The following is a 24926-nucleotide window of genomic DNA, read 5'->3' on the forward strand; positions in this document are numbered from 1 at the left end:
GATGTGGAACAAGGATGACTGGACTGCTACTCACATCACCAGGGAGGCTACCTGGAAAACAGGACCCCAAGAAAGACACGGGGATCGCCCAATGATGGAGAAATGGATGAGATCTACATGAACAGCCTGGACATGAGTGGGGGAAATGAAGGGTGAGGATCGAGGGAAAGAGAGCTTGGGGGAGTGGGAGATCCCAGCTGGATCAAGAACAGAGAGGGAGAACAAGGAATAGGAGACCATGGTAAATGAAGACCACATGAGACTAGGAAGAAGCAAAGTGCTAGAGAGGCCCACAGAAATCCACAAAGACACCCCCACAATAGACTGCTGGCAATGGTCGAGAGACAACCCGAACTGACCTACTCTGGTGATGGGATGGCCAAACACATGAACTATGAACCAATGGCTGAGGGGCCCCCAACTGGATCAGGCCCTCTGAATGGGTGAGACAGTTGATTGGCTTGATCTGTTTGGGAGGCATCCAGGCAGTGGGACCGGGTCCTGTGCTCATTGCATGAGTTGGCTGTTTGAAACCTGGGGCCTATGCAGGGTCGCTTGGCCCAGCCTGGGAGGAGGGGACTGGACCTGCCTGGACTGAGTCTACCAGGTTGATCTCAGTCCTTGGGGGAGGCTTTGCCCTGGAGGAGGTGGGAATGGGGGGTGGGCTGGGGGGAAGGTGAGGGGAGCGGGAGGGGGAGAACAAGGGAATCCGTGGCTGCTTTGTAGAACTGAATTGTATTGTAAAATAAAATAAAATAAAAAATAAAAAAATAATAAATAAAGAAGTGCAAACACCACCAAAAAAAAAAAAAAAAAAAAAAACCTAAAATGTTTCTATAGGGGAAAGAAGAAGCCATGGAGCTCAGTCAGATGGAATTCACTCCTGGTACTGTAAACTACCAGTGGGTGGTGAGAGCATGGAACCTAGAGCAGAACCCTCTGCCACTTCCCTAAACCAATATAATTTTTAACTATATTCTAAACAGGTATTCTTATATCCACAGATCAATGTAGCTCTTAGCCGTCATGAAGAAGCTTCTCTTTGCAGCAGATGGAGATGATCACAGAAAACCACAACTAGTCAAACTGAAGAGAACAACTGACCATGGTGTGCCCTGCCCCAATCTATACATCTATAACACAACCCCTAAACCTTCAGTTCAAAGATCATCACAAAGAGAGAATGGAAAGATTGAAAGAGCCTGAAGACCAGGACTTCTGCTGTATCATTTTTCTGTGCTACTGCTTTCCCAAAGCCTTAGTCCTGCATGGCCTCAGTTTGCCTTTACTCTCTCCTCATACCAGAATCTCTGCTCATATTTGTTATGTTGTATCTAGTGTTGGCCATGCAGATAGGTGATTTCAATATATACCATCTCTCTCTAAGTCAGAGATTAGAATTGACAGGCTGGAGACTTTCTTTCCCAGTTCAGATACTTAAAGATATGCCACATTGATATCCTCTAACTCTAAATAAACAAATGAAGTAAACATCAAAATCCTATTTTTATTTCTTCTGATATCTAAAGACAGATAGATGAATTAAAATCTACCATGTCATATGAAGCAGAAACTCCTATCTGTTGTTGTTGTTGCTTTCATTATTTTCATAATCCTCAAAGAATGAGTAATAGTAGAAGAAGAGGAGTATGCCACAACTATTAATAAGAGCAAATAGTCAAACCTCTAATCTGCTGGACAACTGAATTATCTTACTCTGAGATACCACAAATGCCATCCAGGGCAAGGTACTTCTTGCTTGTGATGTGTCTGGGACAGTGGGGAACAGTATGAGTTTGCACTGCTCAGAGGGTCAGTGATGGTCCTGAAGGGCATGAGTTTCCCTACTGACCTCAGATTCTATAGTCAAGCTACGTATCATATACTCTCAGAAGCCTCTTAAGTTATGATCCAGCATATACTGAAAGACAAATATTATGAGAATACCCAAACATTTAAAGCCAGATGTGAAAAAAATTTAAAATTGAAGCAATGTAGGATGACTAGAGTCCCAACCAAGATGCAACAAAGTCTAACTCAAATGGATAATCCCACTGCCCAGAATGAGAATGTTTTATTGGTCTTCTCCCTCTAAATTTAATTCTGGTGTTTTTTTTATCCAAATGGATCAGGCAGCACCAAACCCATCCCTTTCTCTGCTTGGACTTTATAATCAGTTCAGATACGGCCAGCAACAGTCGATATCTCATTATATCTCATTATAAATTAGTGGTGACTAATAGCCATTTATTCTTGTGAGCTGTATGTTTTATATTGTCTGTGAAGGCATACTCAAAGAAGACCAATATGAGAAAGACTGTTCCTTGTTAGCTAAAGTAGTCAGGACATGCAATATAGAACAGGAAAATATAGCTAAATACATAATTATTCAACCTCAGCAAATTTAGTAGAATCTTAAGGGAATTATATATTAGAATTGCTGTCTCTTAAAAAAGAAATGCAACTAATCTCTGGACCTTTTTTTTTCCAATGTCTCATTAGAGAAGCGTCATCTTGCAGAAGATGTTTATTTTCTGTTGTCGCATTCAAAGTTTTCCCAGAAACTAATGTTCAGTGGGAGACTACAGGAATAGAATTTAATTACTTACTATGAAAGCAAATTATTAAATGAGTTGTTCCTCAGTAATTTGGGGGTCTCATGACCTCAGTTTATTGAATTCTTGTCTTAGCTGCTATGGCTCTGTCCTCTTGCCTTCTCTGACATTTGCACTGATTCCTTCTTTGTGTATAAATTTGTCTACTAATTCATTCAGACACTTAACTAACAGAAATTTGCAGACAAAACCAAGCAAGCAATACTGACATGAGGATTTATATTTTAAAGATGAGCTTGTGCTTTACTGTATCTAAACATCTTAACTGACACTTCCCTTCAGTAGATTTTTTGTTTTCAGTCATGTTCAGGGGTAATAATGGAGCAAATGCTAAATCTAAGGGGTAGAAATGGAAACAACTAAGTCTAAACCTCACATAAAACCACAAAAGACCCTAATAATCAAAACAACTGAGCAACATGAACAAAGCTGAGGACATTCCACTACCTGACTGAAGAATATACAATCAGACTGTAGTTAACCAAAACATCATGATACTGGCGTAAAGTAGATACAAAAACAATGAACGAAAACAGGAAGCCCAAAAATAATTTGATGCACTTACAGCAGTGATATGCAGCAAAGAGCCCAAAACACATGGTAGTAAAAAAAACATTGTCTTATCAACCTGTGTTGGGAAAGCAATTATTATCATGCAAAAGAATAAAACAAGATCCACACGTTTCACTATTGTCCTAGTTAGGATTTCTATTGCTGTAATGAAACACCATGATCAAGGGTAAGTTGAGGAGGAAAGGGTTATTTTTGTGTATGCTTCATCATCAAATGAAGCCAGGACAGGGACTCAAATAGAGCAGAACCTAGAGACAGGAGCTGATGCAGAGGCCATGGAGGAGTGCAACTTACTGGCTTGTACTCTGTGGCTTGTTCAGCCTGTTTTCTTATAGAACCCAGGATCACAAGCACAACTACAATGGACTGATCCCTCCCACATCAATCACTAATTTAAAAAATATATATACCCCACAGGCTTACCTACAGCCCAACCCTACAGAAGTTTTTTTCTCAATTGAGGCTCTTTCCTCTCTGATGACAAGAGCTTCTATCAAGTTGATATAAAACTAGCCAGGATAACTATATAAAGATCAACTCAAAATGGATTAGATTTAAACTTAAGACCTGAATACTAAGACATATATGAATTTCTTTTTTTTTAAAGATTTATTTATTTATTTAGAAGAAGGCATCAGATCTCATTACAGATGGTTGTGAGCCACCATGTGGTTGCTGGGAATTGAACTCAGGACCTCCGAAAGAGCAGCCAGTGTTCTTAACCTCTGAGCCATCTCTCCAGCCCAACACATATGAATTTCAGTACTTCAATTTCATCTTCAGTTTTCTCCCTTATTAAACTTGTAGAACATTCAGTACTTACTAGTGTGTTTTAGGTTCTTTGGCTCTTTATACTTGTGATATTAACCCATTTTCTGTATATCCTTGCTTTTCATTTATTTATTTTTATGGCTGTAGAGTATTACATCTTGTATCTACTCTACTGCTAGTAGATGTACATTTACATTGCTTTCTCTATTTTACTACTACAAAAACCACTACTGTGAAACTTTATATATTTCTTGGTATAACAATTATGAGTATGCTGAATGTGTAACTATGAGTAGAATTGCTATAAGTTCTCATAAACAAAGTAAATATTAGCAGGTAGTGCCAAAGTTTTCCTTTCCATATTAATTATACCAACTTGATTTTCCTCATCAGCACAGGATGTTTGTTTTTGTTGTGCACCCTCACTGTTGCTAGTTTTTGTCAGTCTTTTTAGTTTTTTCATACCCAGATATGTTAAGGGTCTTTTATAGTTTTAAGTTATGTTCTGTTTATTGTAAAGAGGTTGAGCCTATTTCCACATAGTTGATGACTATTTATAAGCGTATGTTAAGACTTCTGTCCATTTTTTCTTAGTTATCTGTATTTTTTAAATGTTGTTTATTGACTATTGGGAGTTTAAAAAGTATTCTAGATACTAATACTTTCTTGGTTGCCCTCATTGCTGATGTATTTCTCTCATGCTGCAACTTGTCTTTTTACACCCTGGATAACAATCTCTGATTAGCAGAGATCCATGAGTTTAACTGAAAATCCCCTGGAGTTGGGCAGCCCTGGAACTCTGCTGTCATCTGGTACTAAGTTTGGAAATTAAAACAAATATCAATGAGACATAGAAAAGATGGAGACATAGTCACAAAAATATCACTTAGGTAAGGGAAAATTAGTCACCTTCCATTTTAGTCTATTTCCTTTCTGTTGTTATCACAAAACACTAGAGGCTGGGTACTATATTTGGAAATAGATTCATTTAGCTCCTACTGTTATAGATTCAAGAGTATGACATGATCATCTGTTTAGCTCTGGCTGTATTGCAACATTACAGATGGTAGTATGGTGAGCGCATGTTTGGAAGTGCAAAACACCATAGCAAGGGGTAAGCCATTCAGGAGCTAAGCTTCCTTTATCTGAATCACTCTGTCTTTGTGTCTCTGTCTCTTTCTGTGTCTCTGTGTCTCTGTGTCTCTGTCTCTGTCTGTGTGTGTGTGTGTGTGTGTGTGTGTGTGTGTGTGTGTGTGTGTGTGTGAATACAGATGCATGCTTGCAGAGTGGAGCAGAGAACCTCAGGTATTTCTACTTGCCTTCCACCTTTTTTTAGGCAGAGTCTTGTTTTTCACTGCTATGTACACCATGCTATCTGGCCGGTGAGATTTTCCGGGGTTTCTGCTGTCTCCACCTCCTACATTGCAATAGGTGCACACTATTGTGTCTGTCTTTCACATGGGTTCTGTGAATACAAACTCATGTCCTCATTCTTGCACAACAGCACTTTATATACTGAGCCATCATCCCAGCCTTTGTATTGCTCTATTTATAATACCTATCTCTCACAGAGATATTAACTAGGATGTCATGAGAACTACAATTATGCTTTTGAGGGTAACATCCCTACTGACTTTTGCATTTCATCACAAATCTCTAAAAGAGCCCATCTCTCAACTTACCATTCTAAGGAACAAGCATATAGCATATGAAAGTGTGAAGGGTGAACTGAACTGTAACCTTTGTTACATGGACTAGAAAAAGAAAGATGGACCTTAAAGACAATTTAAACTTTACAAAAGAATAATGTATGGCTTTTAAAATGTACTAGTAGGAGCTGCAGAGATGGCTCAGTCATGATTAAAAACATTTGCTGCTCTTCCAGAGGACCCAGGTTAAATTTTCAACACCCACATGGCAGCTCACAACCATCTATAACTCCAGTTCCACAGTATCTAATACCCCCTGCTGGCCTCCCAAAGCACCAGGCATGTATATGGTACACAGAGATACATGCAAGCAAAACACTTTTTCACATAAAATTAATAATTTTTAAATTAAAAATAAAATAAAAATGCACTGACCATTTTAGAATCAGGAAAGTGGCCATCGCTATATAGCAGAAGAGTTCTAACCAGTCTGTGGTAGAATGAGAGCCTTTCAACTAAGACAAAAGTATGAGTCCATGCAGAGACACTGTCCTGAAACTTTAGGAGGCAAAGGGACACATTGGCTTTGATATTGTTGCCCCATGAATTCTGTCCAAGTTACTAAGGATGAAGTTTTGCATTGAAGGCTGTCAGAAGAGATCATTGTTCAGTAACATTTGGTATAACACAACTTCATTGGCTTTGTCCTAAAGCAAGTAGGAGTGTGTGTGTTAGCGAGACAGAGACAGAGAGATCAAGGAAAGAGTGGTTGAATTGATTATGATGAGGATGCTCTGCAGACATACTGAAGCAAAACTTCAGTGCAGTAAGAGTAAAGGAAGAACTGAAATGCTTCAGGGAGAAAGCGCATGGACACCATTTTAATTTAAAGTAATGATGAGTCCTTTAGTATTTTGAAGGGATTGAGTGACAATCCTTCTATATGTAGAACCTTGGGTGCAGTTAGATTTAATGGTGCAATATAAGTTTGTAATTAAAATATAAAATGACATTCTGTTTTTCCATAACATACACTTCTTGACTGGGAATGGTTTGGATTTTTTGTAGTACATGTGAGATGCCCTTGTTAGTCAAAGCTGGATCTTTGAAATATTACATAATCTGAATGCGCAAGTCAGTTCTTCCTGACACTGTATTTGCTAGCCGCCTTTTGCCCGCAGCTTGTTTACTAACATAGGGGACAATTCTAGAAGTAGTATTTGAGACTTCCTCTGATGATCCAGGGCTTTTTGTAGAATTACTTGTAAGTGTTTTTAGACCCAGAAGGTTCTGTTTAGGATTGTTGTTGGGGGGATAAGATTGCTCTCTTTCTGGTCTGAAGAAGAAACACCATCATCCTTGATAATCTTTTAAAAATATATAGTAAAGAAGAGATCTTGAGTTTTCTTTTGTATTAGATTTAATTTGTGGGGACATCCTTACTGGTAACTTGATAATATTTATTAACTATATACTACTCACTGTGCTGGTAATATGCAGCAGTGTATTTTTGTACAATTAGCTACAAAATGTGACATTCATAAAGGGTTCTGCATGGTGAGAAATACTGATGGATGTACCTAGTCTTATTGACATAAGGATCTTTATATTAAACAGAAAATATTTGATTGATTAAAGGGACTACTTGTGTTTGTTGACTGCATTTTATTTGAATTCTCTAATGATTTTTTTATATGTGTGTGTATGTGTCATTTTAGAGGTCAGAGCCCAGCGATTGCTGAATTCAACCTACTCCTGAAAGCTCATACATTGGAGACTTACGGGGTAGATCCTCACCCATGCAAGGTAACTGCCTCAAGCAGGTCACCATATAATCATCATTTTGTCCAAAATAAAATTATTGTCATGTAGGCCTGACAGAATACCCTTAAATTTGTACAGCCTTATCATACCAATCATTTGGAAGACAAAAGTAGGCTATGATCACATGTTTTGGATGTGACTGGGGTCTGTACCAGAGACCTAGAAATGCTCACTAATTGTATTGGAGTAGCCAAACTTTCCTAAATTGATATATATATATATACATTTATTTATCTAATGGATGATTTCCCTCAGAAAATGAGAGTATTCAAACAAGTTTCCTTTCAAGGTCTTTACCAACAAAATTGTAGTCTTGGGGCCACCCTTTACAGACTTTCTGTCAAGCCCATTTCTATTCCTCTTTGATGCCCATGTACCCACAGAATCACTCTGTACCATCGGCCCCAGTGTCTAGGTGAGGACTCGGGTAGGCAAACTTTATTATAATTCTTGTCTACCATTCCTGACTACTGCAGCAACCTGCACACAGGAGCTCCACCCACCTTCATTCCCTGGGAACTTTGCCACTTGGTACAGACCCAGGGTACTCCTCGTTCATTCCTACTGTCTTTCAGCCCTCGGTGGGGGAATGCTTTATAGATGTATCCATTGGGACTGGGCTCTACAATTCTGCGTTTTGATTACATGTGATTTTCTGTAATAGTCCCCATCCGTTTAAAACAGAAGTTTACTTGATGGTAAGTGAAGGATACACTTCTCTGTGGGTATAAAGACAGTTCTTTATAGCTTGTTGTTAGGGATTATGCTAGTTTGGAAAATTAGTAGTTGTAAGTTCTCCTCCAATAATCAGGACTTCATTAGCACTGAGTAGTTAGCTAGATTTACAGTATGAAGCACGATCTCCCTCTCTAATTTAGTCCAATTAGAGAGTTCTTGGTTATCGCCAAGATAGGCCTGCCACTACAGCACCCTTAGGGTTATCATGCCTTGCTGGCCATTGATGTGGTTCATAGGCATTATAGCTGGGTAGGACTCTTGGTTGTCTCACTCCTTTGGAAGCTTGCATGGAATCTTCTGGTACCATGCATCCCCATAGAGAAGGCTTTCTGACCAGTTCCAGCTCAGAGGTCTCTGGGCGCTGTTTCTGAAGTGCATGGTGTCTTCAGCAAATAGGATCCTACCTTCTACCACTATGGTGTTACCAAGGACAAAGCAATAAGCTGTATGTTTGGGGAGTCTCTTGGACATCTCTGGCCAACAAATTAGTGTAACTTACGTTACAGACATGAAAAAAAATTGTTAACTTTTCAATGTAGTCTTCAAAATGGAGAAAGTGAAAGAAAGAAAAGAAACATTTTAAGTTTCATTAAGTGAGAATATTTGTTGATCTTGTTCTTTTTCTCATTATTTGATAACATTTTCCACAAGGATGGAACATAAACAACTTTTATCAGAATTGCCTATGATCTATCTTAGAGTTACACACTGTTTCACTGTGTCTCTATCTTTGTCTACATCTCTCTCTCTCGTGTGTGTGATACATGTGTGTAGGTGAGTGTGCACATGTGTGTACTTACATGTGGAGGCCCAAGGTCAGCCTGAGTGTCTTTCATTAATCTCTCTACACCCCAATTTTATTAGAAAGAGTCTCTCACTGAACTGGTAGCTTATTGATTTGGCTAGGCTGGTATTTTAAATAACCTCTCCTCATTCCATAACCAAAGTTAGGGTTACAAGCATATATTGTCAAACCCAGATATTTTTAAATATGAGTTTGGGGATCTCAACTCAGATCTTTATATTTTAGATAGTTGGCACTTTGCTAATTTAGCTATCCAGACAGGCAAATTCCCTCTTATCAGTTTCCTAAACTGGTTTTGTGTTCATATTCCTGAGAAATGATTCATGCAATCAAAGTTTTATTTTCTGCATTTTAACTATGTATCAACCAGATAATAGCACTAATCTAGACTGAATTCATGTCAATCATGATACTAAAAATAAGTTTTGTAGTTATTATTTAGCATTTGTACTTACCCAGACCAAGCCAGCTTATCAGCTAAGTACTGGATCTAGTATACTCAACTCAGTCTGCTCATTATCAGTACTTGGGAAACATCATAAATATCTGTTTGCTCAAAGCTTACCTAACCCTAATTACCTCAGACTCTGTGAGCATGGCAGCTAGGCTGCCAGGTGACATGAATGTGCTAGGATGGCTCTACTTGCCTGTATTGACATATGCATCTTCTTTTTATGCTGGTACAATTATTTTATGATATTTCCCAGTTGCCCCTAGTGATGATATAAATGTTTATTTCATTCAGTGTCTTAGAGTCTTCCCAGAAATATATTCCCCTCTGTTTGGAAACTCACTGAATTTTTCTGTTATTTCTTGACTTCAAGTTATTCATGAGTTGCTTGGAGTTTCAGGTTTGGCTGGGAGTTAAGCAGACTTTTTCTGGTGATTTTTATACTGATATTGCCAGAAATTCTGCATGTGGTTGAATCAGGTTAGCAGAAATGGTCAAAGTTTTGGTTTCATCATATTAGAGAGCTAAAGGCAACCAAGAATAGTTTGCTGACATTACAGAGAAGATCTAGAGCACAAGTAATTCAAAACACTGGAAACTAGAGTGTTTGGAAGAAATCTTTATTTTTTTATGTGGTTCCTGCTAGAGCAAGATGTCCGTTTCTGGAAGAAAAACAATGCATAACTCTAGATTTTTCTAGAGTTTGTAAGTCATGTTCTTGGGAAATCCATCTTAATAGGTTATGGCTATAGTCGCTAGCCTCAGCTTAAATTAACTCAAGATGAAGGAAAATGATCATGTCATTTATCATTTATATTTCTCAATCCAAATAGTTCTTTATTTTTATTTCTTCAGGATTCAAGAGGTGCTACAGCATTTTTAGGATTCACTGCTGCAGGGTTTGTGGTATTCCAGGGAAATAAGAGAATCCATTTGAGAAAATGGTAAGTACAACTTTGAAAAAATGGCTTACCTTTTTCTTGATCTTGCCCCCTTTTTCTTTAGCATTATTTTTTCTGGTACTGTTAGGTGGTATCCTGCTTAGCTTTAACTGTCAACTTGATACATCTTAAGGTTATCTGGTGGTTTTGTTAGCTTTTGTCAACTTGACACAAATCCTAGATATACCTGAGAAGAGTGACGCTCAACTGAAGAACTTCATCAATAAAAACGTCATTAACCCACAGGCATATCTGTGAGTCCTTTTCTTGATGGCTAATTAATGTAATAAGGCCTACCCCGCTGTTGTTTATAGCAAACCTGGGCAGGCAGGGCTGTGCTGTATGCGAAAGGTAGCAGACCAAGTCTTTGGAACAAGCAAGCTTGTTCCTTCAAGGTTTCTGCTTCAGTTCTTGCCTTAAGTAAGATAAGGAAACTATATTTTAAAAAATTAGTGGGCTGGAGAGGTGGCTCGGAGGTTAAGAGCACTGACTGCTCTTCCAAAGGTCCTGAGTTCAATTCCCAGCAACCACATGGTGGCTTACGACCATCTGTAATGAGATCTGGTGCCCTCTTCTGGCCTGCAGAGATACGTGCAGACAGAACACTATACATAATAAATAAATAAATCTTTAAAAACAAAACAAAAAAAAAGAAAAAATTGATACCCAAAGTAGGGTCTTTCTGGGACACATCTGAACGTGTTGGTTTTGGAGAAGATTGTTACAGGCTTTTGGAGCTTTGGGGCACCACAGAGATTGACTGTTTAGAGCTTAATGGGCTGTTCTGTGGGAAATTGGGATATAATGCTGAAAGAATGTAAAACAATGGATTCAGAAGAAAGAAAAGATGCTACCAGGTTTGTTTGCATGATACTTTTTATTAAGAATCTGTGGAAATGAATCCTTTGCTTTACTAGAACAATTAACAATGGTTAGGTGAGACAGAAAAGTCAGCTATTATTAATAACCACCACCACCTGTGGTCCAGAGAGAGCCAAAGCTGCATCTCAACCTGAAAGTCAAACATGTTCATGTCTAAGAATCGCCCACATCATGCTGCTTTTGAAGGCATAAAGGCATCATGAAGAATAGCTGAGGCTCGGCACTATGTGGCAGGTTCAGAGTCCTTGAAGAAGGTCCAGGAACAGCCATTTGTAATGGTGCAGCCTCAGTTACAGTAGAAACCCCATGACTGAAGGGGTCATGGAAGAAAACTGAGGATTGGCAGCATGTGGCAGAATCAGGGTTCCTGAAGTGAAGCCAAATAGCTATCAGTGGAGGTGTAGTCTCAAATGCAGATGGCATCACCACGGGATGACCACTAAGGGCAGTGGCAGGTATAGACTGGAACATGCTAATCCTCTGTGCGCACTATTGATTGTAGAGCTGGAGTAATGGGGCTACCCAAGCTCTTTGGAGCCCAGAAGATCATGAGTGAGTCCCAGATATTGGACACTGATCTATTTTCACAGTTAGAGTGTGGTTCTGATTTATTTATTTATTTTTATTTTTATTTTTTAGAAGATTTTTATTTATTATTTATACAATGTTCTGCCTGCATGTATGCCTGCAAGCCAGAAGAGGGCACCAGATCTCATTACAGATGGTTGTGAGCCACCATGTGGTTGCTGGGAATTGAACTCAGGACCTCTGGAAGAGCAGTCAGTGCTCTTAACCTCTGAGCCATCTCTCCAGCCCGTGGTTCTGATTTAATATGATGGTTCCTCTGCCCTGGTGTTTGGTTTTTTGTTTTTTTTTTTAAAAGAAATGGTGATTAGTATGGATTTTATAGGAACCAATAGTAAAGTAAGTGGATTTTTAAAGAGAACTTTGATTTTTAAATTATTGAAATTTGTTAAAAGACCATGGAGCTTTATTTTATTAAAAGTAGGACTGTGTTTTATACTGTGATATGAACATGAGATCTTGGGGACAAAGTAAAGAAAAATTATGGTTTAATAGTAATATGTTTGTTGTCAAGTTAATAAGGAGTAGACTCTGCTAGTTAGCTTTTATTAATTTGACCTAAATTTCTAGACATACACAGGAAGAGGGATTTAAAATGAGGAACTGTTTCTATCAAATTGGCCTATGAGCATGTCAGTGGGAGTATTTCCTTAATTATTACTTAATGGAGAAGGGTCCAGCTTATTCTTAGTGGTGCTACCTCTGACTGATGGGCCTGGGCTATATAAGAAACATAACTGAACAAGCCAGAGAAGCAAGCCAGTAAGCAGCATTCCTCTGTGGTCAATGCCTCAGTTTCCACCTCCAGGTTCCTACCTTAAGTTCCTGCCACACTGACTTCCCTTAGCTATTACATGTAAGTGTAAAATGAAATGAATCGTTTCGTTCCCCTTCCCCACGGAAATTGTCTTCTCTCTTTCTTTCTTTCTTTCTTTCTTTCTTTCTTTCTTTCTTTCTTTCTTTCTTTCTTTCTTTCTTTCGTCACATTGTTTATTGCTAAATTGAGAAATACCCCAGATCAGATTGGCCTATGGACATTTCTGTGGTAAACTGTCTGAACTATTAATTGATATGGGAGGGGCCAGCTGACTGTGGACAGCACCATTCCCTAGGCAGGTAGTTTTAAACTGTAAGAAAACTATGGTTCCTGCCATACTGATTGGCTATAGATTCCTTGGTTGGAGCTTGCTGTGTAGCGTAGAGTGCTGGGCTACCTTCAAGTTCCTACCTTGAGTTCCTGCCTTAACTTCTCTCAATGATGGATTATGTCTTAGAGTTGTAACCTGCAAAAAAAACTTTTCTTAAGTTCCTTTTGGTCAGAGTATTTTTCACATCAATAGAAATAAAAGTAAAACAGGAAGTAACCATTTACCTAGTAGCTTCATGATAGATTGATTTATAATCTAAAAAGATAAGCAGAATTCTAACAGGGTTCCAAAGAAAATCTACAACCATTATTTCTTAAATTATTCAAAAAATAGAAATATAGAGTACTTACAAACCCCTCCTATGAAACCAGTATTACTCTAATACCAAAACCAAGTATACACACATGCTCACTCATGTGTGTGTGTGTGTGTGTGTGTGTGTGTGTATGTGTGTGTGTGTGTGTATGCCAATATCACTGATAAACGTAGATTCTAAAATCCTTACTAATTGAATACAAGCATGTATCAAAAGGAGCATGTCCCATGACCAAGTTGGCCTTATCCCAGAAATACAAATTCAACATATGTAAGAAATAAATGTAATAAACCATATAAATGAACAAAAAATAAAAATATTACATGATCACCTCAATAGATGAAGAAAAAGAAAAAAGGTTTGACAAGATCCAACATGGCTTCATAATAAAAGTCATAGAACAAGTAGGAATGTGGGGAACATATTCAAACATAATAAAGGCTATGTATGAAAAACACACAGTTAACATCATCTTAAATGAAGAAAATATCAAAGCAGTCCCATTAAAATCATAAATGGAAGAGAAGTGTCCATTTATTCCCACTACTTAGCAATAACATGCTTGAAGCAATAAGGCAAGAGAAGGAAAGTAGAGGGATGTAAAGATTCAAATTATTCCCAACTGAAGATTGTGTGATTTCATACCCAAAAGCTCCCAAAATTCCCCCAGAAAATTTGTAGAAACTATCAATAATTACAGCAAAATGTGAGGATATAAAATTGACTTACAAAATCCAAAGACTAGTGTCTTTGGATGAACCAGTAAAAAGCATGATGAGAAAGAGATCATGGACACACTCCTATTCCCAATTTCTCAAATAAAATAAAATACTTAGAATAAAACAAACAAAGGAGGTGAAAAAACTCTACAATGAAAACTTTAAATCTGTAAAGAAAGAGAATAAGGAAGAAACCAGTATTTGAAAAGACCGCCCATGCTTATGACTTGCTAGAATTAACATTGTGAAAAAGACCTTCCTACCACAAACAATTTACTGATTCAGTGCAATCCCAATCAACATCCTCATCTCATTCCTAACATAAATAGAAAAAATCCTCAAATTCATATGGAACAACAAAAGACCTGGAATAGCCAATTAATCCTATATTAACACCTGTTCCTGAGCATTCTGCTATTTTTAAGTGCTAGGTTCATCTAAGACCCCCAACTTTTATGTAACATCTGTTCCTATTGTATCATTGATTTTTAATCAGTCATACTTTCAATCCTCCTTTGTATCCATTTGTCCTCTTCTTCCACAGTTAGGAATCTCAGAACTCATCCTTAAATTCCTTCAGTCTCAATGTATTCATCCATAAAATGGGTATTGGCTATATATGTCTGTCTTAGAAAGGATAAAGGAGTTGGAAGAGAAACAAATGCAATGTTTGTAAGAGTACTGTGGAAATCTAGGGTAATTTGATAACTATAAATTGTTATATGATGTTGCTATCTGGTTTTCTTCTCTAGATTTTCAGCATCTGACAAAGAAGCTCCCATGTGTTTACTTCAGTCAATTCCAGGGTAGATACCATAGATATTCCAACTTAGTTTGGGAAGCATGGGTAACTTGAAGACTGCCCTCATTCTTTCCCAGGACTGCAAAAGTCTTGGAGGATGTGATACACAGGTTTCCAAAATTACTTGAGACCTGGAATGGTTTGATTAGAAGCTGCTGCACCTAAATGCAGATTGATTTCATGTCTTTTCCACTTGACATTTTGTGGAGGGGTCAATGGAAATATGGAGGTGAATAGTCTCTGGAGTATTTGTTTCTGTTTTCATTTCTTCAGGTTGCCTATGTTACTGGGACTGTGTTCATGTGGATCCCATTCTTCCTGGCTTCTTCTTAAACATATTTATTTGTTATAACCATGCATCTTTTGCTAAATCAAATTTTCTTCTCACATAAATCATAGTTGTGTTTTTTTTAATCCAGCTTTGTTACCATTTCAAAAATTTTATATCTATACTGACACAGGGGAATGAAGCACTGTTTCTTTTCTCATGGGAAAAATACACATGCATTGTAACTATTCTAGAAATTAAATAAAAGAGATTTTTAAAACCCACCTTTTGTTTCACTCATCAAGGAAATGACCATGGATCTGCATTCAAATCAGGTCACAGCAAATAGCCTTTTGAGATAAAATAAAAGTTGTCTTTGACCATAATTTTTTTTTTTGGAGAATTTCAATGTGGACAGGAGTGATTCTTGTGAAAATTTGCAATGTGGTATATGTTCTTCCTAAAGATGGATGGAGAAGAATGAAAAAATATTAAAAATGTTGAATCCATATTATTCTAACACTTTTCCTACTTTGCAAAGTGAGCTCATCAATTGATGTTTTGGTTGCTAATGTTTACAAATAATTCAGAGCCCATTAAATGAAAGATGTATTCTAACTGTAAAAAAAAAAAAAAGAAAGAAAAGGAAGAAGAAATAATTCTGAGCTTGCTGTGCATCAACTCTTGGGAAGAAAATTGCTACATAATTTACTCAGAGACCTCCATTCTCAATAGACCATCACTTATGAGAAAAAAAAATATTTTTGATTCATTGTAGTTTCCTTGGCATTTGTCAGATAGATTATATGGCAAAGCTAGGTGCCTTGTTTAGCTGTAGTTTAGTTTTTGTTTTTCCTCCTCACCCAAAGACTCTCTTTTCTTAGGCCAGATGTCTGCAAATTGAAGTTTGAAGGGAAGACATTTTATGTGATTGGCACCCAGAAAGAGGTCAGATACTGATTTTTAATAATTACTTGATATGTGTGCATGTGCAAGTCTGTGTGCAAAAGAGAGATCTAAGGATAAAATAGCTTTTAGTATGGTTGCCCCCAAAGAGAGCGACTTTGAAGAGTGGTGATAATGGAAGCTGTTTGCTGAAAACATTTTAGTGCTAGACAAGTTAATGGTAATCCACAGGTAAGAATAAAGTGAATGAGCAATGTTAACTGTATAGACAGACCTATGTAAAAAACAGATTGGGATACACTTTATTCATTAAATAAAACATGGACTTTCTCCATAAGTCTTTGTCTAAGATACAAATAAATGAAACAGAACAGAAATACTTAAAAAATTAGACATCAGTCAATACTAGTTAAAGTATTATGGCCACAGTATATATGTCCAAGTTGTTTTTCCCCAAGAGTTTTTAACAGTCATCAAATATAGTTTGTGGGTTCACCAGGAAATGTACTTGGTGGAAGGCTTTTACCAAAATATTGAACCTTAAAGCTAGGTTTGAAGTTTGTTGATTTTTTTTTTTACTTTTGTTATCGGCTGAAATGTTCTTCCAGTATCGTAAGTAATCTTTAAATTAATCACGGGTTGATAGAAAAATAGATGATAACTGGAGTATTAGTGAAGATTATGAATCAGCTTCACATAGCATTTTAATAGATTAGTGATGTCTGATAAGTGAGGAAAAAGCCATACCATTTCAATTTTAATGAGCATAGTAATATTGTGTGGGGGGCGGGGAGTTGCTGGAGAGAAGGTTCAATGTATTTACTGTGAAACCACAATGATTTCAGATTGATAGCCAGAACCCTCATAAAACCCTTACCCCCAGTCCTATGTGAAGAAGAGCTATCCCTAGAACTTGCTGACCTGCCACTCTAGTTGAAATGGTACACTCCAGGTTCAGTAAGAGACTGTTTCAAAAAGTAAGTTGAGTGTGATAAGGGAATACACCCAACACCAACATTTTGCCTCCACACAAGAATGCATATAGTCCCACATGCCTAAACTGCCTTCATGTACATATAAAAAATATATATATAATAGGCTACATAAATACTTCAATGAAAAACATGAATAATACAAACTGTTTAACATACCCTTTCTTGTTATTTTTTTTTTTTATCAGAAAAATTCCGTCTTGGCATTCCATACTTCGACACCAGCTGCCTGCAAACATCTGTGGAAATGTGGGGTAGAAAACCAAGCCTTTTATAAGTAAGACTCGTGTGTTCATTTGACTATAGATTTTTAAAGCACTCATGGATCTGTTTATGCCTTGCCAATGACTGCATATTCATTTTGTTTAGTACTGCTCTTCGCATTTCTTCTATTTAAATGTAATATAAATTTAGAACATAATTATTTATCATATACACATCTGATAAAGGAAAGTGTCTAGAATATTCAAAGAACTAAAAATAATAAGCAAAACGTGAACAACCGAATTAAAGTTGTGCTATGGAACCAAACAGAGTTCTCAAAGAAGAAATTCAAACACTAAGGAGTATTTTTTTCTCCTCTCAAACAGTACATCCGGACAACAATCTCCCCTCCCTCCACTCCTCCCAGTTGACCCCTCACCTTTCCTCTCCACCAGATCCACTGTGCCTCCCTTTCCTTTCAGAAAAGAACAGGCTTCCCAGGGATATCAACTAAACACAGCATAACAAAATGCAATAAGGCTGGGCACAAACCCTCGTATCAAGGCTGAATGAGGCAATCCAGTAGGAGCAAAAGGTTCTGAGAGCAGGTGAAAGAGTCAGAAATACCCTGACTCTCGCTGATAGGAGTCCCACAAAACCCCTAAGCAAAACAACCACAACACAAACACAGAGGACCTAGCACAGACTCATGCAGGCTCTGTGATTGCTGCTTCAGTCTCTGTTAGCCTCTATGAGCCGGGCTTAGTTTGCCTGTGTCTGTGGGCTATGTTCTCCTGCTGTCCTCGACCCCTCTGGCTCCCACAATCTTTCCTTCCCACTTCTGTGGGGTTCCGGAGCTCTGCCTTAATGTTTGGCTGTGAGTCTCTGTGTCTGTTCCCATCAGCTGCGGGAGGAAGCCTCTCTGATGATGATTGGGCTAGGGACCGATCTATGAGTATAGCAGAATATCACCAGGAATCATTTCATTGTTTTTTTTTTGGGGGGGGGAGGGGGGGACGAGGGGCAGTCCTGTTTGGTTCTACCTAGGTCCCCGGCAAGCAACTGGATTACTGGTCTTCCAGGCAGTGTGGGTCATGGGCTCCCTCTTGTGGCGTTGGTTGGCCATTCCCACAAGCTTGAGCCACCTTTGCCCCAGCACATCTTGTAGGAACGGCAGGCTGTAAGTTGAAGGTTTTGTGTCTGGGTTGGTGTTCCAGTCCCACCACTGGAAGTCTTTGCCTGGTTATGGAAAATGACTGGTTTGGCTAAGAAGTATTTTTTAAAGGGTTCAACATCCTTAGCCTTCAGGGAAATGCAAATTCAAACTACTTTGACATTTCATGTCACCCCAGTCAGATTGACTAAGATCACAAAAACAAAGACACCAAATTCTAGAGAGGATATATAGGAAGGGTAATGCATATTCATTCTTGCTGGGAGTGCAAACTGGTGCAGCCACTATAGAAATCAGTGTATCCTCAGAAAGCTAGAAACATCTACCATATGATCCAGCTATATATGATCCACTCTACTACACAGGTACTTGCTTGTCCATGATCATTGCTACTTTATTCAGATTGGTAGGAATTAAAAACAGCTTAGATGTCCATCAACTGATGAAAGATAGTGAAAATTGTATACACACAAATAATGGGATTTCCTTCAGCTCTGAGAAAAGAGAAGTTATGAAAGTAACAGATAAAATAAATAGAACTAGAAATGTGTACTGAGTGGGGTAATATGCATTTCTCTAATTGCTAGGATGATTTTTTTTTTTTAGATATTTCTTAGTCATTTTTTTCCTCTTTTGAGAATTCATGATTCAGGTCCCAGGCCCATTTTTAAATGGGTTATTGTTTGTTTGGTTGGTTTTGGTTTGAACCTTTATTCTTGGAGCTCTTTATACATTCTGTATTAACCATTGTCAGATGCATAGCTGGGAAAGATTCTCTCCCATTGTGGCCTTCTTCTTCACCTGGGTGATTTTTTTTTTTTTTTTTTTTAGCTGTGAAGAAGCTTTTAGTTTTTATGAAGTCCCATTTTCAATAGTTGGTCTTAATTCTTGGGAAAATGGAGTCCTATTCAGAAAGTCCTTTCATATACTTATATTATGTAGGGTATTGCCTATGTTTTCTTCTAACAGTTTTAGTGTATAAGGTTTCATAGTTAGGTCTTTGCACCATTTGGAACTACTTTTTGGGCAATATAATGGAAAAGGTCTAATTTAATTTAAAATTATTTTTCAAAATTGGAGACTGCCAGTTATGCACAGCAGCAAAGTAGAGTCATTTGAACTAATGGACTTCTGTCTCTTTTATGGTTTTTACAGTTACTGACTTTGTATTGAAGAAGGTTCATTGTCTATCAGAGATATCTTTACTTGTACTATAGAGGCGTCTTTTAGTCTCTCCCTTGCTTGCTTGAGCTTCTTTCACTTTACACTGTTCAGGACCCACTTCTTAGGCAGTTGTGTCACCCACAATGAGCAAGGTATTCAATAAACAAGACAATCCCCTACAGTTATGACCACAGGCCAGCGAAATCTAGATAATTCCCTGCTAAGACTCCTTCCAGATGGTTCTAGGTTGTGTCAAGTTGACAATTAGCAAGTATGCTAGTGGAAATGTGGCTGCCAGATGCATTGAGAGTACGGGAAGCACTCAGATCTGTGCAGGTAGAGGACTGCTTTTATTCTTTCAAAACCTCGTCAGCATTAATCATCTTCCTGGGAGGATACAGATATGAGTAGTGAGTACAGCTTTGGAATTTTTAGTTTCTTTGTTCCACAATAGTGAACAGCAGAAATGTAGATCCAGATGTTGAACTACCTTCCAACCTCAGGCTGAGAGTTATTCAATGCTAATCTTATTCTCAGTGGATGAGATCTGTTCTTGGCCACTAAGAGTGGGCCTTTCAATATGCACTTCCCTGCCAGAGGCAAGCCACAGGCCATCTACATCCTTTGGCCATTTTGGTGTCTGCCCCTCCTGTTCTCCCTAACTATCTCTCTGAGGTTTACCTCACACTAGTACTGTGCCAGACAAAATAGTGTTTTTCTGATCTGTGGTTGGTCTCTATTCTCAGTTTCTTAAAGTAGCTCAGTTTTTAACAGTAATCTCACTTTCAAGATAGTTCCTAGCTATTGCTTTTCAAGTCATACATATGGACACAATGGGATTTCTTTACACCTCTGACCCATCCGTGGAAGAATCACTGTAACAGTAAAGTCAGAAACTGCATTTGAGGCTAGTGAGGGCTGTGGGCTTGTCTTGAAGGTAGGACTGCCAATATCTTGTTTGTTTTTTATTTGGCAGCATCTACTTCTCCCTGCACCATGAAGCTATACTGTTGAAGCTAATTTGTGTTTAAATTTAATTATTTTTCTTAATTTTATATATGTGATGTGTATATCACACACGCACACATTTGGATACCTTTCTAGGGCTGCCTTGGATAGTCCATTGGCCAGCTTATTCTTTTGGAAGACTGATTCTCTCTCTCACAACTGTCATTAATTGCCTGTAGCTCTTCATCTAAGCATGGGCTTGGTGAGGTTTTTAGGGGGTTTTGTTTTGTTTTGGGTTTGTTTTTGTTCTTGTTTTTGTTTTTGTTTTGTATTATAAGTATTTCAAACCATCCTGAAATGTGAAATGCCTGTTCTTTCTAATTTCTTTTTATGTAATTGCATAAGGCTTAAAATGACTGATACAGAAGCATCTTCAGCTGTCATAGTAACTTATGCTCCAGTCTGAAGCAGCCCATGTTGTTGAATTCTTTCCAGAGTGTTTGTGTTTTGTTCATGTTTATGTGTATACTCAGAGGTTATTGAACCAGTGCTGGGTTGAGCTTCTCATCCTTATGTATCCTAGTCGTCTGCCTTTTAAAGGGCACTGTCTCAGGGTGACACATAGCTAGTGCCCATGCTATGATGACATGGACCCATTTCCATTGATAAAGCAGCACACGATGAGTTCTTTGTAACAATGAATGTCCTTTCTGGCTAGAAAGCTACCTGAAACTTTTTGCAAACCTGACCTAGAAATGGAGTATAAAATCAAATTTGTGGATTATGACTAGTGTTCACAAACAATGAAAGGAAATAGAATTAATCAGTGAACATATCAAATTACAATGTGCATAAAATTTCTATTCTTTTGAGAAACTCCTTCAGATCATGTGTATACAAGCTTAGTCGGAATGTAAAATGGATGTCAAAGTGAATGATTGCCACAGCTCTACTGCTTGTCCTGTTGGAACCTTTTTAATGTCACTACCGCCTTTGCTATGCTTTTCCTTAAAGGTATGCCAAGTCAAGTCAGATCAAGACTGTGTCGAGTAGCAAGATATTTTTTAAAGGAAGTAGATTTCGATATAGGTGAGTAACATTGCAGTGATGGGTTGAGGGACACCCATTTACATTGGAATGTTTTATTTGTAGATATTATGCTTATGACCCATTTCATTGAATTTTTCTCCTGACATGGCCACCTAAACCTCCACATAAATTTTCCTCATGGAATAAGGGAAGAGGTGGACTCTTAGATCCATCTTGGGAGCATGTGTACACACCCTTCCCCATTTCTTTGGAGTGTCTTCTCACATACATTGTATTTGTATATTTTTTAAGTGGTAAAGTTGCCAAAGAGGTGGTGGAGGCAAGCTCCAAAATCCAGAGGGATCCTCCTGAGGTGCACAGGTGAGTAGGGTACTCTCTTCTGGCTTCAGGGAGGATGCTTCCATGACAGACAAAGGCACTTAAAAGCTAGACTAACACACATGAGCCATTGAGTTCATTCTAAAACAACACAAAAATAATTTTTATCCTAACTGTTCTGATTCCTCTGTTATATCTCTATGTACAGTGACATGCAGCATGAAGTCAAGATGCTCACTTCCCTAGAAATTGCTCTCAGATTTGTCAGGGCTGTGGCTTGATGGCAGCTTGATTCCCTCTTGGGTAACTTGATATGCAGATAGTTATTGGGTCTAGAATGCTGCATAACTAAGCAAGAATGTGCCTTTGGATGGCTCCTGCTAGCTCCGTCTGCTCCATTACCCTTTCACACTGCCCTCATAGAATAGCTCTAACCATATCTTGGTCATCAGACATGGTCAGGCTCACTGCTCTGAGTCCTTCTCTGCAACTGAACAGTGGATATCCATCCCTGTGATACCTGGTGAATGTGGAATACCATGAACACATCTGGAGGGCTTCGAGTTTCTTCTGTCCCTGAGAAATGAACGGACCAGAGGCATACAGTTACAGCAGAGCAGTGACAGTTTGTTAGGAAAAGATACAGAGTTCCCAAGGGAAGAAGTAAGATGGAGCAAAGAAAAAGGATAGCTATTCAAAGGGCAACATTATACAAATGATTGGGGTTTTTAATATCTTGTGGGTGGTCTTTGGGGCTTATTTTCATAGCATGAGTTTTCTTACACATGGTCTGCTACATGAAGTTCTACACACAATCTCATGCATCTCATGTCTTCTTAGGCTCCTAAGTCTCCACTCAAGAATGTGTGTTTTCATATTAAAACAAACAAACAAAAAACAAACGTAAGTTACCTCAGATACTTTGGAGTGCCTCGGTACCTGATCAAAGGTTTGATTTGCTTGGCCTTATGGAGGACTGAGGGCTTATTCCAGTCCTTCTCTTTGACAATGTGCTTTTCCATATGCTAATTCTGAAACACTTTACCTATGGCCTCTATACTCCCAAAGACCAAACTATGGAATGAGAGGCATGACCATTATTAGGTTCAGAGTACACATTTTTTTGAGACAGGGTCTCCTGTACCCCGAGATAACCTCAGGCTCACTACATAGCTGAGAATAACCTTGAAATTCCTATCCTCCTACCTACATCTTCTTTAAAGTGACAACCTATAGTTAGTTCTGAGGAATTAAGTGTTTTCTTTGTCAAACTGACTTTATATAACCACAATTTACAAAAACAAATATATATCCTAAGCTTCAAACATACTGAATACCTTAAACTGAACACCCTCACCATGACACCACGCCCTATAAAATAAAATTATCATAACCTATTTTAATTTTTTAAGTTATGTGATATAAAGGGCTTCATTATAACATTTACACACACACACACACACACACACACACACACACACACACACGTATATGTATATACATATTTCTTATTCACCTCCATCTCCACCGCCCTCGCAAGTCCCATCCGCAAAACCTCCCTTCCTATCCCCCATGCTTCCCCATAAGGCCTCCTTCATTTCTGATAAGCTTAGTTATTCAGGAACTTTCTCACAGGAGAGTTGGCACCTATCCTTCCTTCTTCAACTTTGGAACCCAAAAGTTTTTTCATTAAGTTCAGATTTGCTGAGTTTCTTCCATTTGCAGGAATATTGGGTGAACAGTGGTACTCCACTTGTTCCTGGAGTTATAGGCAGGAGATAGCTGTGACCTCCCAGAAAGCAGGCCAAGCCAGCCCTTCAAGGGCATCTAGACATTACCTATTTCCCAAAAAGCTGAACATAGCTGAAGTCTTCAGAAGACCTGATGCAGATGTATACAGCTTTTGATCCATTCCTGCTTTTGAGTAGTCCTAAAGGGATCTCTCATATGCAGATCTGTAAAAGCAGCCTCTGTAGCTTTAAAAAGTAGGAACCTGCAGGGTTAGAGAGCATGCAAGCTCTTGATTGAGGGTACCCTGATACACTATCTAAATATGTGGCAGGCTACTCAAAGATCAGAAGGGGATTTAGAGCACTCTTCCTCTCTCCTAAGCTGGGACAGTTTAGCATAGCAGAAAGGAAGATGGGAAAAATAAAATATATCATTTTGACTTTTCCAGAAACTTTGGATAGGAAATAGCCTTTATGATCTTGTACTTTCTTCTTTTTAATTGATAGAAGATTTCGTCATTTTCTTGCACATGCGATGTGTCCAAAATATTGTTCTGAAGGCCTTTGACCTCTCCAAAGGCACCATGTGGTCAAAGCAGTAGTAATATGTAACACTTTCAGGTAATTTTTACCTTCCTAGAAGTCATTTGCATAGGAAGACTTGTTTCTCTTGGGCCATTACTTTATTTTTAAACTTCGTTAGCATTTCAATGTGGCTTCAAAAGTAAAAATGTAGTAATGAGGTTATATTTTGTGGTGACTCTTCAGAAAACATCATTAATCTATAATGGCATTGATAAGGTATTAATTTATCATCCTTCCTCACACATGAGATTCTACTCCTCAAAAAAATTCCAGGCTCATAGATTCTCGCTTCTGAAAAAGTGTGTATGTGTAAAGAGACAGAAACAAACAGACGGAGAATATTTTAGGATTATTCTTTCCTTCAGAAAGAGAAGCTCACTCTGATGTTAGTTCACTGGCCTTTATTGATGGCATGGGAAGATCCTGGGGAAAGCTGTCCTGGGCTGGCTGCTGGGGAAGAGTCCCTGAGCCTAGCCAAGAGGCCACGTCAGATGGAGGGCTGCAGATCGGAGCATAGCATCCACCACCAGGGGACACACAGAACACCCAGAACCAGCAAGATACAAGAATGTTCTGACACAAAAATGAATAGATTTTAACCTTTGCTACATTGCCTGCCAGCTCTGTGGCCTTGGGTAAGTCACTGAATTTCCTAGATTATTGGTTTACCCATCTATGAAATGAGATTCTGTATTGCCTTGACCTACTTCTAGATTTTGTTGGTGGATTAAAATAACTTTTTAAAATGTAAAGTGGCATACACATGTA

General features: G+C 38.3%; 1 protein-coding gene across 1 annotated transcript in view; it reads left to right on the forward strand.

The window, feature by feature from the left end:
* Nucleotides 1–24926, forward strand: part of Frmd3 (FERM domain containing 3) — a 179724-nt gene that overhangs the window by 130928 nt on the left and 23870 nt on the right. The window contains exons 7-12 of the mRNA XM_059255946.1: nucleotides 7327–7414; nucleotides 10282–10370; nucleotides 15972–16035; nucleotides 17174–17262; nucleotides 21490–21564; nucleotides 21817–21885. Of these exons, the coding sequence (XP_059111929.1) occupies nucleotides 7327–7414; nucleotides 10282–10370; nucleotides 15972–16035; nucleotides 17174–17262; nucleotides 21490–21564; nucleotides 21817–21885 (474 nt within the window). The remainder of the gene's footprint in view (nucleotides 1–7326; nucleotides 7415–10281; nucleotides 10371–15971; nucleotides 16036–17173; nucleotides 17263–21489; nucleotides 21565–21816; nucleotides 21886–24926) is intronic.

Source organism: Peromyscus eremicus, chromosome 2, assembly GCF_949786415.1.
Source record: "Peromyscus eremicus chromosome 2, PerEre_H2_v1, whole genome shotgun sequence".
Classification (NCBI taxonomy): Eukaryota; Metazoa; Chordata; class Mammalia; order Rodentia; family Cricetidae; genus Peromyscus; species Peromyscus eremicus.